General features: G+C 32.3%; 2 protein-coding genes across 2 annotated transcripts; both read left to right on the forward strand.

The window, feature by feature from the left end:
- The first annotated feature begins 1,463 nt into the window (after positions 1 to 1,463).
- On the forward strand, positions 1,464 to 3,148 carry LOC131617805 (probable pectinesterase 66). The gene is made up of 5 exons (XM_058889058.1): positions 1,464 to 1,816; positions 1,904 to 2,072; positions 2,161 to 2,349; positions 2,488 to 2,732; positions 2,868 to 3,148. The coding sequence occupies exons 1-5, from the start codon at positions 1,593 to 1,595 to the stop codon at positions 3,028 to 3,030; spliced, it is 990 nt and encodes a 329-aa protein (XP_058745041.1). The 5' UTR covers positions 1,464 to 1,592; the 3' UTR covers positions 3,031 to 3,148.
- A 6,134-nt stretch (positions 3,149 to 9,282) lies between these two features.
- LOC131615771 (uncharacterized) lies at positions 9,283 to 16,276 on the forward strand. The gene is made up of 7 exons (XM_058886927.1): positions 9,283 to 9,928; positions 10,526 to 10,907; positions 11,520 to 12,901; positions 13,143 to 13,256; positions 14,041 to 14,195; positions 14,927 to 15,026; positions 15,895 to 16,276. The coding sequence occupies exons 1-6, from the start codon at positions 9,524 to 9,526 to the stop codon at positions 14,973 to 14,975; spliced, it is 2,487 nt and encodes an 828-aa protein (XP_058742910.1). The 5' UTR covers positions 9,283 to 9,523; the 3' UTR covers positions 14,976 to 15,026; positions 15,895 to 16,276.
- Positions 16,277 to 17,259: the final 983 nt, after the last annotated feature.

The following is a 17,259-nucleotide window of genomic DNA, read 5'->3' on the forward strand; positions in this document are numbered from 1 at the left end:
AAAAAAAGTATATTATTTTTATTTTTATGATAATAATTTGTTAGCTAAGCCTGTAGATAATTGTAACTACTTTTTGTGTGTGGAAAATAACAGATATGCATCCGTTTTTTACACATGTTAAACATATACAAAAATGTAGTTTAATCAGTTAGTTGAACAATCGATTATTTAAAATTTAAAATTGATTAATTCATTTAAAGATAAAATTATAATATAGAGATTAATTGAAATATACTAAAGAAAAATTATAATTAAACTATTTTAATAAAAAAAATTATATTTATATGAAGACAGGGAAACCTTACTAGTACCCACCCCGTCTCATATTCGCACTATATATTTATATAATTTTATTTATATTTTTATATAAAAATGTATCGCTATTAAACTATTATACATTTAAATAAATATGCTTATTTATTTTTTTAATTGAACAATAACATCCAATTTTTTTTTAATATTGTTAAAAAAAAATTAAAATGATATGATATTTTATAATTAATCGATTTAATTTTACTACACGCGAATAAATGGGTATTGATATTGAGATATGCATAGGGTACGAATATGAAAATTGGTGCGGTATGGGCTCGGGTATTGGGATTTTTTCAAATTATGGATATGAGAATGAATACAATAGTATTATATCCAAACTCGGCTCATTGTCATCCCTATTTTATACCAAAAGTGTATTTTAATTAATTTTAATAATATATTATTAATTTGTAAAATGTTTTTTTTAGAGCAGTTGAATAATTGGATTTTTTTATCAATATTCAATAGGTAAATCCATAGAATTGATTTAGAGGGATATTTTTTTTCTATAAATAAATTTTATGGAAATTTTTTTTTAAAAGTATATTAAATTTTGATACTTTGTCATATTCTTTAAATTTTAGTATGCGTATGAAGAGCTTATTAATAGTTATTTTTAGACAAAATAGTTTTGTAAAATGACCCATATAATTTTAAAAAAAAAACTATATAATGTTGTACCGATCTATATAAAACTAAGTAATTTATTAAAATATTAAAATTTTAAATTATTTTTGGAAAGTATTTTTAAATTTATAGTCCCTGTATCTTTAAAGTAATTTACAAAATTTTAAATTACTTTTTGGAAAATATTTTTAAATTTAAAAAATTATTAATTATTAATCCTTTTGATTTCAATAAGTTGACTTGTTTTTATTTTTGTCTCTGTATCTTTATTTCTTGCTAAAATAACATAGAAAAACGGGTGAATTAATATATTTTTTATTTAAGATTCAAAGAAAACAGTTTCTAAATGTATCATAAATGTAAAGTTTGGTGTATATATAGTTAGTATTTGACTATATAATAAGGAAAAAGTTTGGTGTAATCCAATAGGATCTTCATACATAGAAAAAGAAATAAAGTGAATATATTATGTCATATGTTTGGTAAGAAAGTTGGACACATGTTAGGAAAATATCCTTATATCAGTAAGAGGAGAATCTCATATTTGATAAAATAAATTAATAATATCTGACCAAATAAATTATTAAATAAGATGTGTTAATTTTCAAGTGTATTTATGCTAGAAGAAGAAAAAAAGATTGTCACTAAACATGACAATGTCTCTTCAAATATCAATGATGTTTCTTTTAGTATTGTTTATGAGTTGTTTTTCTATTGGTAGAGCCATAGATTGTGGTGGTAATCAAGTTGCAAACACCATCATTGTTGATCAAGGAGGAAAAGGAGCATTTAAAACAGTCCAAGCTGCCATTGATTCTGTAAAGAATCCAAATGATCGATGGGTTCTAATTAAAATAAATCCTGGTGTATACAAGTAAGTAAAAATATTGTTACATGTTAATTTCATGATAAATATTAGTAAATTTTTAAAATAATTTTTTCATGTGTTTAAATTGTGTAGAGAAAAAGTTCTTATACATCCAAGAAAGCCATGCATTATTCTAAAAGGATCTGGTAGTGATAGCACAATCATTACCTACAATGATGCAGCTAATGATATTGGCACATCTAATAGTGCAACATTTCATTCTTCTCCACCTAATGTAATTTTGAGTGGCATTTCATTCAAGGTAAATATAATAAAATGAAGTTAACAATTTTTGTATCAGATCAAAATTAAATCTTCGATTATTTCTAAATCATTTTGTATAATTGTAGAACACACATGGTACTGAAGGACCAGCAGTAGCAGCTTCAATATACGGTGATAAGACTGCAGTTTTCGAATGTAGTTTCACTGGTTATCAAGATACTTTACTTTCATCAAAGCGGCGTCAGTATTTTAAAAATTGTTACGTTGAAGGTGAAGCAGACTTTATTTTTGGAGAAGGTCAATCTTATTTCGAGGTAATTAAACTCGCATGTAGATGAAACATGTTAATCACTAGTAGTAATTGTGCAAATTTTTGTTTTGTTTTAATGTTCTTAACTATTTTGCTTGAGATCTAAGCATTTGTGTTTTTCATGACTTTTTACTTTTTGTAGAATTGTAAGATCAATGCCACTCAAGCCCCATCAAAACCTATAGGTTTTGTCACGGCACAACGTAGAGATTCACCAAAGAGTCCAAATGGTTATGTTTTTAAAGGAGGACGCATCGATGGAAATGGTCAAGTGAATCTTGGTAGACCTTGGGGTCCTTACTCAAGAGTCATATTTTGGGAAACATATTTTTCGTCAGTGGTAACTCCTCAAGGATGGGATCAATGGAATTTAACGACGAGTGGCGTGTAAGTTATATTTTGTTACATAACAGAAAAACCACAATTCATTTAAATGAATATACAATATTTAACAATATGCAACATTTAATATATATTTTATGAAATTATATGTTTATTTAATTTGTAAATAAATTTATGCAGGCAAAATACTGTCTTTGCAGAAGTAAATTGTACAGGACCAGGGGCCAATACTGAGAAACGTGTTGGGTGGGAGAAGAAACCAAGTAGCTTAAACATGAATGATTATAGTTTGTCAACTTTCGTAAATAAGGATGGATGGCTTGATAATTTACCATCAATATAATTGGAATTTCTTATCTTAATGGTGGCATTTAGCATGATTGCATATAAAATTTCTACTATGATTCGATTGTCTTTATAATCATTAATTTGTAGTAATAATGTTCGTTGATTGAGAGTAAAGAAAGAGATATTATGTAGTTTTGTTTTTTTATAAATTTAGAATTTCAGTTTTCTTTAAATAGGAATTCAGTAATTTATTGTAAGGGTAGAATTTTATATGTGCTAGTACTACAACTTACTTAGAATATAATCAACGTTCAAACCAACATGAAAATTTAACATTATATATACTACAACTTGCATACCTAGAATATGACCAAAATTCAAACCAACGTGAAATGTTATAACATTAGGCTGTTTAAAAAACCCGCCTGTTCAAAAGATCTCATAACTGAATCGAGTTGAAGTTAAAATAACTGAATTGTTAGTAAACCAAAGTATAGTGTACAAATAATTCTAGAACTGAAACTGAACTGAATTGAAATCCAACAAAAACTGAAAAATACTTAAAACAAGTTAATTTTTAAAATAAAAAAAAAATTAACGGTTCGGTTTTTTAATAAATAGTTCGGTTTGAGATAAATTGTCTTCTAACGGTTTAGTACGATTTAGAATTTCAAAACGGTATACCAAACCATTAATTTTGGTTCGGTTCAATTCTTAGTAAATTGAAACAGTTTGGTTACGTTTGAGTGAATTTTTACTATGATTTAGTTCGGTTCGGTTCAATTTTCTCACGAATTGTATCATGAAGAGTCCTAACATTATGTGTATTAATTGAGAATCAGGTTTTGATAAATAGCTCGGTTATTGTATCACTATATGATCCACAGTTCAGGCTTCAATGGATAAAGAAATGTAGTGGTGAATTTTATCCACAAGTGTCATGAATATAGTTAGGGTTCCAAAATAGATTTTTCAATTGTGATTTCGTGCGTGTGTTAATGTATGGGTGACCATATAATGACTTATGTATTCTACAATTTTTTTGCTGTTGAAAATATCAGAGGCGGGAGAAGATAAGCGAGGAAAAATTAACATGTAGACTTCTTCATTTAAATTGTCGTGTAAAAAGGCGTTATTCACATCAAGTTGTCAAAAACCATCTAGATATTGCTCAAAGAATTCTCCATATGGTTAATATGGTCTATTAGCCATAGTTAACTTTAAGTGCTTTTGGGGCAGTTGGGCTTCAATAGGAAATATTATAAGGCGAGGGTTTCTAGGAAACTCTTGTCAATTACAATGAGACAATTTTATAGTTTAGGGCGAGGGTTTTAGGAAACCCTTGGAGCAATTTAAGAGTTTTGAGTATATTTAAAAATAAGTTGAGTTAAAGTCAAAATAAGGTGAATAAGTCAAAATAGGTAAATTATAGTGAAAATGTCGGAAAACGTCTAAAATATTAAAGAAACTCAGAAAAATCTCATATATATATATATATATATATATATATATATATATATATATATATATATATAAAAGGGGATCGATTGACTTATTTCATGCGTGACTTGAGTTTCATAAGTCCGTTTAAGGTGCTGTCAGTTGCATTGAAAAGCTAACGCGATAGTCTTTCTGTTGAAGTGGGAAATTGGGTCTGGGAGTGCTATAACACTAGCATTTCTCTTGTATTGGTTGTCTTATTTCACGTATAACTCGAGATTCACAAGTCCTTTAAGAGTAAACTTTATATCATAAGAAAATAGACAAAATTTCTTACATATTAGACTTAATAAGTATATCATTTCATTAAGTTCAATAGGATAAATACTAGTTACAAGTCTGACAAAACATTCTGCGCGGTGTCGGTACCAGTTTCTATTGTTCGATTAAACTGTACAAATTGAAACCTTAAGTCCAAACATAAAAATTATAGTCTGATATTAGATATTCTAAGATTTCCAAAACATATTCGTTTACTGGATTTCGACTCCATTTGATATTTTAAAGAATTGTTCCAACCTCAGGTATGACTAGTAGTAAACATTATGTGTGGTGCCTGCATCAGTTTCTATTGTTTGATTATCTTTTACCGATTGAGATCTTAAGATTTAAAATAAAAGTCGTAGTCTTGAAACAAACACTCTAAGAATTCCGAAAATTATTCATTTGGTTGATTCCGTCTCCACATCACTACAATTATCCATCATCAATGTGATTTTAGCCGTAATGCCTTCTGACATATATATGCGACGAACGTGCCTTCTCCATGAGATGAAGAAACTATAAGCGATAAGTGGAGATTGCCTCGCACTGGAATTACTTGATTGCGACAGAGTAAATTGAACACCAAACACAGAATTATCGATGACAGAAGTGGTTACCATCACGAATTCAATAGTATACCGTTACAGTGAGGAGTACCAAATATTTCAGTTTTATTCTATCATACCTCATTGTCACCGAGATCCATAATTCGACAGGGTGGTGTTATGGCGGTCCAGGTTAATTTTACCGGGTCCTATGGTGGACTCCAATTGTACTTATTGAAAATACAAATGCATGACAACCTCTATTGATTAAGGATTGTTAGAGGCTTTAAGGTTTGTTGTGTAGTTGAGAACTAGCTCACGTAGGGGTGAGAAACTCTGCATGTGTGTATTTTTGTATTCGAGTTAGGTCGTTCTTCTCAACCATGATGTTGGAGGATTCTACATGCCACCACTAAGTTATATATGGAACTCCCTTATTTTTCTTTATTCCACAAATATCCCTTCTCAAAAAAAGAAAATAATTTCCGAACCAAAATTTTGGTATAGTTACAAAATTTTCGCTATAACATAAATTTTTGGTACCTTACAAATTTTTTTGGAAATTTCAAAATTTACCAGTCTATACCATAAATTTAGTTGATGCCTGAAATTTCCGGAAGTTTATTTTGTCAAATTTTTTGGACAATCAGGATTTTGTCGATAGTTTTATTGGGCTATGATTTCACTGACAATTTTGTGTGGTCTAGAATGAGTCCAAGATTATATAAATAGGGACATATGTTATAGAGAAAGACATCTAAAAAAATGCCTCTTCCTCAATTTTTGGTTAAGGCAGAAGTGTATTTCAATGGAAACAATCATTCTGTTGAGTTCAAGCTTTCGAATGGCACCTCATATCTCGCTAACTTAATTGATAAGTTGAATGAATTGTTGTCGGATACCGAGAACAGAAGAGTGAGAAAGACTGAGTTTCATGAAGATTGGATTGATAGTAATGGAACGATGAAATACAACCTGATTTAGTTGAAGACTAATGAAGACGTGACTGCCATGTGGAAATCGTTTTGCCATAGAATAACTAAGGGGTCGATCGAGTTTGATACGCTGATTTCAAGATAGGTTGACGATAAAATCAATATGCTGAAACGTCCAAAATCATCTGGTAGTAACTAGGTTTTCATGCTTAGTTAGTTTTAATTTATGATTGTTATATTGTATTGTCTTGTGTTATGTTTATCTTCTATCGAAACATGTAATCGGCAAAATATTATGCAATAACGTACTGTGATATGAGAAGTAGTATTAGTCAGATAATATACAAAATATACAACTATTAAATCAAAAAATCTAAATAGGCCCCACACGGACTATGTGTGCAACCCGACCTAATCTTGTGAAAACCTCATCATTTGGGTTTACCAAACCCGTAAGGTTATCCATAATAACAAAGATCATCTCAAGATGCTCCTGATCATCTGAGTCTGGAGGAGGTGGTGGAGGCACATTGTCATCCGGTACTTCAAGATCAGAAACCCTAACAACAAAAGCCCCTGCAGCATCGGAAGACCCTGCAGTAGGTGGTATGAGGCGAGGATGTGATATGATGAGATACCACTCTAGATAAATAATCTACTGCCAATGGGGAGATGAAACAATGCAGAGAAATCATCTAAAGTGATGGTTATCTCCCCAAATGAAATATGAAAGCATGATGTCTCTGAGAGCCACCGCTAAAAAAAGCAAACAATAGGGAGGTGCCGAGCATGGTCGAAGAGCAATCAACGAACTCCAACAAACTGAAATCAGAAACAATGCGGCTGACCTAATTAGGCATTAGACCCAGGGGAAGTTCTTCAACTTCGACCCGTGGGATGTGACCTTCAGTGGTTGACGCTCCCGTAGGAAACAAGGTTAAATAAATAAACCGTAATCTTTCAACATATCAGCGAACCATAATAAATATTTTGCAAATAAAAAATACAACATATATACCTCTCCCTGCCATACTCTGTATGCGACATCGAAAGCATAACGTGTGAGCATAAATCTGTCACTAGGCCCTCCCGGGAAGACTCCAAGTGTATGAACAGATGCCTCCGTAGAAGCACGAGTTGTGGCCTCTGTATCAGTAGGAGTAGCATCCTCCTCAGCAACATGTACCTCCTTATCAACAACAACTACCTCCTCCACAACAACATGAACCTCTTGAGCCTTAACTGATATCTCAACTTCAATAGGTACCTCCATAGGAACATACTCCTCCACAACAACTGGAACCTGCTGAACCTCCATAGGAACATGCTTTTCCACAACAACTGGAACCTGATCAACCTTCATAGGAGCAGGCTCCCCTACAACGACAAAAACTCTGGCAAGTCTGTGTCGGGGTGCACAGAATTGTCCCTGACCTTGCGCTTGCTCCGCCATACATTTCTGTTGAGAACCGGTCGGAGCATGTCGTCCAGCCCATAGCTGGGAAGCCTTTGCCTCAGCAACTCTAGCGACAACTATCGCTTTTATCAGTGGTTCTGTCGGCAATGGTGTTATCCTTTCCTTTTGTCCTCATTGAAAAGAAAGGAAAAAACAAAAAAAAATGATATGAAGATATTACTAGAAATTTCAAAATTTTCGGAATTTTAAAAAAAATTTTGAGTTACTGGAAATTTCAAAATTTCCGATAAAATCTACCTGAATTTTTTAAAAAATTTGAAATTTCCGAGAAATAATTTCAGAAATTTTGAAATTTTCGGTACTGGCCAATTTTTTTCCAAAGAATTTTGGATATGATTGAGAAATTTATAGTATGTCCCTTACTATTTGCAAAGAATTTCCGCTATTACTGGGAAATTTCCGATATCACCCTAGAAGTTTCAAAATTTTAGATTTCTAATTGCAAATTTTCTGAAATGGTAGAAAATTTGGAAAATTTGAATTGGGTTATATTTGACTTTTCACTCATTTTAGAAAGTGCCATATATAATTTAAATTAAAAAAATTATTACGAAATCCAATATCCATAAAATATAAATAAATAAATTTTCTTTTTTGACAAAATTGAAAAGAAAATATAATAGTAAAAAAAATAACACATAAATTTATGTACATCACATGTCAAACATTGTGCCAGCATTACACTTGTACAATAATAGGTAATTTCATGTATTTAATATACAAATGGCAAAATATACATAAAATATGAGTATATATACATATACATATACATATACATATACATATATATATATATATATATATATATATATATATATATATATATATATATATATATATATATATATATATATATATATATATATATATATATATATATATATATAGAAAAGTATGAGTATTATTGTATTGTATCTACACCATATATATGCATATAATTATTTAAAAAGTATTAAAAAATATTTCCCAAAATATATGTTATATTTTTCATTTAAATTTAGTACAATGAATCTGATACAATAAATATTTAAACTATCTAAATGAAAATTAAAAATATTATAACAAAATAGAATATGTATAAAATAATTTTCTTCTTCATCTGTTTTCAGTATACATTTTAAAAGGAATTCTATATAACAAAATTTTTTATTTCTAAAATAATTTTTAAAACTAAAATAAAATTATACTTTATTTAAAAAAATAAAGTACCATTTAAAAAAAGAGAATATTTATTATTATTAACTTAAATAAGATTATATATCAATGTTTTCAAAATTAAATCGAAGAATGAATCGATAATACATGCGGGTCAATGTTGAATCTTTTAAACTGTATTTGAACTGCTTATTAAATTTAAACAAAAAAACTAAATAAGTTTTAAATATTTTAATAAAATAAATTTATAAAATAAAATTCTCAAACAAATATAATATTAAGAAACAAACTTATAAAAAAAGAATAATGTTAAATAACAAATATAGTACATAAATAAAAGAAAACACGTGACAAGGCACCGAAGGGAGCTACCCACGCACGAACGCACGCGCTGTTGGGTCTGTTTCACTAACTGAACCGAACTCATCCCAAATATCTCAATCTCAATACCTAAATACAATTTACCCCAATTCTTCGTCTCTCCCAAACTCTATTTTTCAATAACACACGCTATAACACTTACCCGCCAAAAACACTCGATATTTATATTTATAATTAAATTACCGCTTCCAATTTTTCGTTTTTTCTTTTTATTTTTCAAATCTCTTTCTCTCTTCTTCCTCTTCCCTCCTTTTCTCTCTCTCTCGTTCCATTCTCTAGGGTTTCTCTCCGATGGACGAGGCTTCGGAACCGACGGTAGATCCTCCACCGTTGGTCGAGAACGGAGGAGGAGAACCATCGGAGGAACCGTGTAGCAAGAAGGCCAAGGTTGACGAAGTTGATAAACCTGAGGCGGAATTGAAACGTGTGGCGGAGATTGTTTTGGTTTTATCGACGATGGCGACGATGCGAGGTGGAGAGAAGCCGACTGATGTGGAGGTTGAGCTCATGAGAGAGGCGCGGAGTAAGCTCGCAATTCTCTGCCAAGGGATTGCTCCCAAGGATATTGTTGCTCGTGAAGCTGTTGGTGCCGTTATTGAGGATCTCGGTTTGAATGCTAAGGTTGGGGACCAGAGGTTAGGGTTTCGTGCTCCGAAGATGTCCATTGCCGAGAAGTATGCGTTCAATAAGTCGAAGGTATTCAACTTCTCAATTCTTAACTCAGTTAATTCCAACTTTTGCAACTCTATAGTTTTTGAATTATTGATTTGTAGAATCAGAAGGTACTTCGTGTCTTTGATTGTATTGTATGTCTTTAGGGGCATTGTTTAATACTGCTTTAATTACTTGCTTAAGGTTTTAAATATCGGTTGCGTCGCAGTCATGTAAAGGCTTTCACGATTGCGTTCGTCGGGGTGTGAATTAACAACAATTTGTTCATTAACATAAAAACAGTGAATAACAGTAACTGTACCGTTTAGTCTCGACTGTTTTTCGTTGTTGCAAATCGTTTTTAAAACCTTTGCATCTAGTATTAGGTTGTGTTTCTTTCTGTTAATTTCCTTTTACCACTCATCTAATCTTAATGGGAAGGTCCTTTGTGGAGTTTGTTGGAAAGATGATGAACTCTGCTAATGTGAAATGCTTTTTTAATTTCGTTTCCTACCTAAGTAATAGCTTTTGTTTCTTTTTCCTAGTATGCATGTAATGTTAATAGGGAAGCTATTGCAAGTGTTTTGGCGAGTTAGTTTTTCATCTGCTTTCTTTTCCTTTTGCTGTCCTTTTTATTTCTAGATGGAGGAATCAAAGAAATTATTATCTGCATCTTCTACAACATATACATCTCAACCCTTGCAAACAAACACTGGTGGGATGGTTGACAATCGTGTTCCAACTAATGCTGTTCGAATGTTCTCGTCTGATAAAACAAACCACCCAGCAATGACTTCTACAGTTCCAATGGCGTCTATTCCTTCTCATCTTTCTGCAGGATCTTCTGCAGCATTGCAATATCAATCAACCAGCAATGAAGTCAGACCGCCCATTGTTTCTGGTGTAATGCCTAGCAGTCACATGGGGAGAAATCCATCTTCCGTAGCATTGCCTAGAGTTGAAAACCCACAGTTTAAAGTTACTGGAGGATTGAGTGGGGCTCCTTATGTGCTTCAGGTCCAAGGTAATTTCCACAGCTTTTCACCTATCCAAAATTCCAAGGGGTGGCAGACTTGCATTTCTATTGGTGAATTGACTTATAGTGCAACATCAATATGTCCTCGCTGCATGATGATATGAACATGTGGTGTAGACTCGTACTTTGTTATGCCGTGATTCTATTTTATAAAACTAAATGCTTACATATTTTGGTTATTATTTACTTCTAGGAGTTTCTCCTATATATTGAACATTGAATGCAATAATGCATAAAGAAACCAGAAAGTTCATTAGATGTGTGTGGTTGTAGGTCCTTTTAAAGTTAGTGAGTTGATATGGTCCTTCTGTAACAGGCCTAAATTGTTATTGTTTCCCTATTCTTCAAGAGTCTGAAATTGAATGACTGACCCTCTTCTTTCAGTTGTCTCTTATCCAATTTTTATTATTTGTAGGTGAAATTTATGGAAATTGGAAAAAGTATGTGTTTTAACTTTCTACTGGGATTTTCCTACTTTTGTTTGTAGTTTGCAATACTAGTAGTCCGCTGTATGTTCTTAATAATATGCATAAAATTGTATCTTATGATATTTCAGTCATTGAAGTGGCAACTGAATTTGAGAACTTTTCTAAACTGCAGCAAATTCATTGGCAAACCAATCATTGGTGAATGCTCCTACATGGTCAATACAGACTCAACCTGTGTCTTTAGCTAGAAGTGTATCAGAAAACAAGGCGCCTGCTCATAATCCTCCCAAGGTGGAAGGAACTGCTGATGCAACTTCATCGAGGGCAGGTCCACAAGTAGCAACAGGTCAGAGCATTAGACCTTTTATTACTCAAACGGGGCCTGGAAATATGTCTAGTATGCACCAGCCATTGCAGGGTGGGAACATGGTTCACCCTCCTTTGATTCCTAGTCACTCTGATATTGCAAAGATTGTCCAGAAATTGTTACTACCAAAGCTTCCTGAACATCGCACATGGACTCCTCCGTCAAGGGATTATATGAATAAGGCTTTCACATGTCAGACATGTGAGCTCACTGTCAGTGAGGTTGACTCTGTTCTTCTCTGTGATGCTTGTGAAAAGGGATTTCACTTAAAGTGCCTGCAGCCATCAGTAATTAGAGGAATTCATAATAGAGTTGATTGGCACTGCGCAAGATGCTTGAGTTTAAGTGGCGGAAAGTCTTTGCCTCCAAAATATGGCCGTGTGACGAGATCTTCAATTACATCACCAAGTTTTCCCTCTAATACAGTTGGTATTCAACCATCTTCAGAGAAGAAAGCAGATAACTTAGATCTAAAGGTCAGCCCGCAAATTTTTACAGCAAATGGAAACTCTGTTCCAACTGTTTCCAGTGCCAGTCACAGTACTGAGCGGTCATTTGACTCAAATACCCCAGATACAAGAGATATGCAAGGTTCCAACATTTCATCTAGCATTGAAACCATTGAAGAGAAGCCTGATCCAAGCATATTAATGAAATCTGCAGCTTGTAGTGTTTCCACTGGCTTGCAGGGTGAAAGTCATGCTGAACAAATAGATTCAAAGGCTTTGACCTGTAAAGATACTTCTGAATCAGAAACTCTTCCTAAATTATCCGAGCCGGCTAAATGTGAAAATTTGCAATCATCACAAGATTCTCAAGTTGAGATGGCAGTGCCACAGGACAATGCTGAAACATCGCCAGATAGACATGATAGCAATAGTTTTATGATTAGTAATCAAATGGAATGTGATGGAGGAGAGAATATAACTTACGATATCAAGCACGATGATCTAGATGTTGCACAACCAGTTTCTGTCAAAAGTTCTGGAACTAATACTGGAGGTATTCAGCACTCTGCTTTATCTTCAGATAGCTCACATGCTGTAGAATGGATTGGTGATGATGTACAACTTGTAGATGAGAAAAAGTATTACCAATCTTGCTGCATTGATGGAGTAACATATAGGCTGCAAGGCCATGCTTTTTTCACATCCAACCACGGCAAACTGACACCTTCTAAACTTCAGGCAAGCAAATTATCTTGCATTCAATCGTAATCTAGCACTTGGTTATATCACACTTGTATAAATTCACCTATGAAACTGCGAAGGGCATATGAATAGTAAAAAGTTGTGTTTTCTGTTTAGGTTTTACAGTTTCTACTGTAATTTGATTAATTAATAATTGGTTTGTACTCTATGCAAAATTGCGCCATTATATAAATTTATAGAACTTTAACAGAGAGACTTATTCCTATTTAATTTTCAGTCTATGTGGGAAGATTCCGAAACTGGGATGAAGTGGGTAAAGGCAACGAAGTGCTACTTTCCTGATGACTTGCCAGGAAATATTGGTCATCCTTGTATATCTGAAGTCAATGAGGTAACAATTTTTTATTATTTAATTTTACTTATACATCTTTATATAAAACTAAGATGCCTCTTCTTAAATGGATACCAATTCATTCTCACAATTGTGAAAATTTGTCATTGGTATCTTAGCAATCAGTTTTTTCCTAATGTTACATTGATTTTGGTTATACACACCCACCCACTTGTATTCTCTCTCTTTAGACAATTATTGATTGGTTGGAGAGATTTTATTTCCCTTATATCATGTATGCAAATAGTCTCTATTTCTTTGTATATAATTCTGATGCCATATGGAGAGATTATAGAACAAATGAAATCCCTATAATCAAGGGATTATAATTGTACAACTATTTCTCTTTAAGTTTTTATGACTGAGGGTTAATCTCTGAGGAAATTCAATAACAAGTTCCAATTGTGTTCAGAGCTCACATGGCTGACAGTTATATTAAAAGCGAATTCCAAATCATATGATGATATATTCATTTCCTTATTTCTTCTCTGTAAGTAATCCCTAGTATACTATTATGGCTTCTGATGTAATTAGAAGAGATAATAGTAAGATTTAGTCCTTAAAATCAAGGGATTATAATTGTACAACTTTATAGCTATAAATTCACATGGCTGATAGTTACATCAAAAGCAAATTCAGCATCAGTTCGAGTGTAACCTCTACAGTAATTTGATTGGCTGTTCCAATGAAATGATGATGATGCTACACATTTTACTTATTGTTTAAGAACTAGATGTTGCTTGATACTTTCTTATATATATGTCTTCTTTTTTCTTTGTTGAAGGTTTATGAATCTAATAGTGATAGAGTTGAAATGGCTAGCTCTATCCGAGGCCCTTGTGTAGTCCTTCCATACGATAAATTTAAACAAGAAAATGACAGAAGATCTCAATTTGGAACTGAGGCAAGTGTTAGTGTACAGCCCATTTTCCTTTGCAGGTTTGTTTCATTATCCATTATTCTCTGAACAGTTTTTATTTCATTTTGTTTTGTTTTATTTTATGCCGGTTGCACCCGCTTCAAACATTTTTTCATACATTGAACGCAGACATCAAGTAGAAAGATGGTTACATTTATTTCATGCATTTATAATATTATAACAATTACATGTTACGGAGGGGAAATGGTAAAATACAAGTAGAGAAAAATTTGGGAGTTTGGGACTATGAGACTTGGAATGGTTGTGTTAACCTTGTTTGGACACTCTTTTCTATGTATAGTTTAGTGCTTTTGTATTCAAGTGATTCGGAATACTGCATTTGGTGAAAATATGAAGCTGCCTGTTTATTGTGGTTATTTTCATAATGATTTAGTTTTTTTTTTTTTCTGTAAAATTTTGAAGTTATCTCTCTTAGGGTTAAGGATATTGTTCTCTGATACATGAAGTGCTTCAGATGAAAATTAAAGGCTTATTACTTTTGCATGAATAAATTTGTATCTATGAATAAATGAGTTATTTCAATTAGAATTCATAAAATTTGAGAATCAAGCTATATAGTGATCCAGGCTTCTAGCCATACAAACATAATTCTATTTAGTGGAGCATAGGCTATATCCTATTAGTGCTTATACTCTTTCAGATATTCAATAATATTTCAGTATTTTACCACAGCTATGTTGTTTGTTCTTATTTTGGGAGGGTTCTTAAGATGATTTGACTTGTTTTGCAGGTGGTTTTATGATGAAATCAAAAAGTCATTTCAACCCGTTATTAGTTGATCAGTCTTGAACATACATGTTTTTGTGATTCCTACACATTGCAGTTTTGTGGTGAGTATTTGACCCCTGGCATCTACCCAAAAATTGAATTGAAATTTTCTTTAGCCAAATTTATCTACTGGATGGACAAATCTAATCCAGCAAGTCATAGAAGTATAATGAACCATGCAGCATAGAATTAATTGAAACACAGATGAGATATTAATAGGAGATTTGAGATGGCTAGAACATGTAAACAAATAAAATGCTAGAGTGGTTTCAAACAGAAATTAGGCTATTCATCAAATGGGATAATAACATGCAAACATAATTAACCTACTAACTGCTGTCCTAATGATTTCAAACTTCGTGGGAATGAGATATAACAAATGTGGCATCTGAAAACACCACCTAAAGTACAGAAGAAATCCAGCAAGATTGGGGCCATGAATGTAGAATTGAAGAGCAATTCAAGCATGGAACAGTCCTAGAACAGACTACAGAGAGTAGAAGCAACAAACTTTTCACACCCTTTATTCATTTATTGCAATTTACAAGTATTTACTGCATGTACATTAAGTGGTGAACCACTTTTTCTTTATATATTTTATTTTACATTTTACCAATTTCCCCAATTAATGATAGGCCTAATTATGTTTTTAATCTCCCTAAACTGAAGTAGGAGGTATTGCTTTTGTTCCTTCAAAATTTATTGTTTTACATCTCTTTTCTGAAAATGTTCACAATTGATCTTCTAGTTAGAAAAGATGATAAAAGATGAAGCCAAAAACTAGCAATGATTATCCTACTTTGAGAGACGTAAATATTTAAGCTTTAATGGTAACATCAGATATGGTAGTGAAGCATGCACAACATGAGTCATTGATAAACCTTGTACTTGGAAGTTTTAGCATTTCTTGTACCTCTTGTGTGGATGCAGGTTTTTGGATGGTGTCAAACTCGTATGGATAATTTAACATGATTCATGTGTGACCCGTTTCAAGGCGTATTGCAGAAGCATTGATTTATGCAAATATGTAGCTAGGGAGCCTGAATTGCCTTTGATGTTATACATGTAGCTGTAGCTGTAGAAGCTGTGACTGCTTAGTTTAGTTATAAGGTAGCTAGCTATATATTAGTGCTGTTCTTTATAGATATTCATTTTGTATAATTCTTTTTTGGTATATGTAGGCTTGTTATGCCTGCTGATCACAGTTTTATCTTTGAAATTAAATTATCGTTGTAGTCCTCTTAATTGTATAATATTTTGTTGTACAAAAGTTTCTTCTGGAAAAGCATATCCGTGGGAATTTTTATGATCAGTGAACACATATTCAAAGACCAGTAATGTATGAAGTTTTAATGAATTCTGCTTGTTGAGTCTGAGTATAATATTAGCTCATGAGTTATTTGAATAACCGTCAAATGTCTATCTATTCTTCGTCATGAATGTATTATATTCTTTTGTTTCTGAAAAATGAAGATGCATTATGATTAGGGGTGGCATTGAGGCACACCCACCACGTTTAAGTCTGTCTTGCAAAAGTCTACAAAAATGGAGTGGGGCATAGCGGATATTGTGTAGGGCGTTTAGACTTAAAATTTTGGCCCTCTCTTCGAACAGTGAGAGTCTGCATCTTTTTAATAAAAAATTACAAAAACTTGTGTTAATGTGTGTAAAAATGGGGCAGGACATACATATTATAGAGTGCAAGCTTAAAAATTTAATCTGCCCAGCATATTATAGATTGTGAGTCTAAAAACATTTGATTTGCCCCGTGAAAAAAATGCAGGTAAAACATACATATTCAACGTGACGGACCTGTTTTGTCATCTCTAATTAGTCAATTATGATTAAGGAAATTGCTTTTTTGTTTTAATTTTAGGAATAAACAATGTATCTAGAAACATTTAATACTAAAAATTGATTTATTTTATATATAAAAAGTAAATATAAACGAACATACACACCACGTTTTTTACGATTTATCCAAGCCATTTCAATCCTTTTTTCTTCCCTGATCCTTTTATTATAAATCCACAAAGCAATTCTAGCATGTAGCTTAAAATGTTTCAAATTGCATAAACTTGACAAGTTTCTAGGCCTAGCGTTGGAAATGTATAGCTAGCATGGAGATGATTCACGTTTATATATTTACATATTTTTTTTCCCAGCGGAATACGTATTAATTAGCAGAAACTTCAACTCCTACATTTCAGGCACATATCTTTCCCAATATCATTAAATACAAGATCTGGTCAAGAAGTTTTGTGTATAGATAGATAATTGATGGTTGCTTCATTT

Source organism: Vicia villosa, linkage group LG7 (assembly GCF_029867415.1).
Source record: "Vicia villosa cultivar HV-30 ecotype Madison, WI linkage group LG7, Vvil1.0, whole genome shotgun sequence".
In the NCBI taxonomy this organism is placed as follows: Eukaryota; Viridiplantae; Streptophyta; class Magnoliopsida; order Fabales; family Fabaceae; genus Vicia; species Vicia villosa.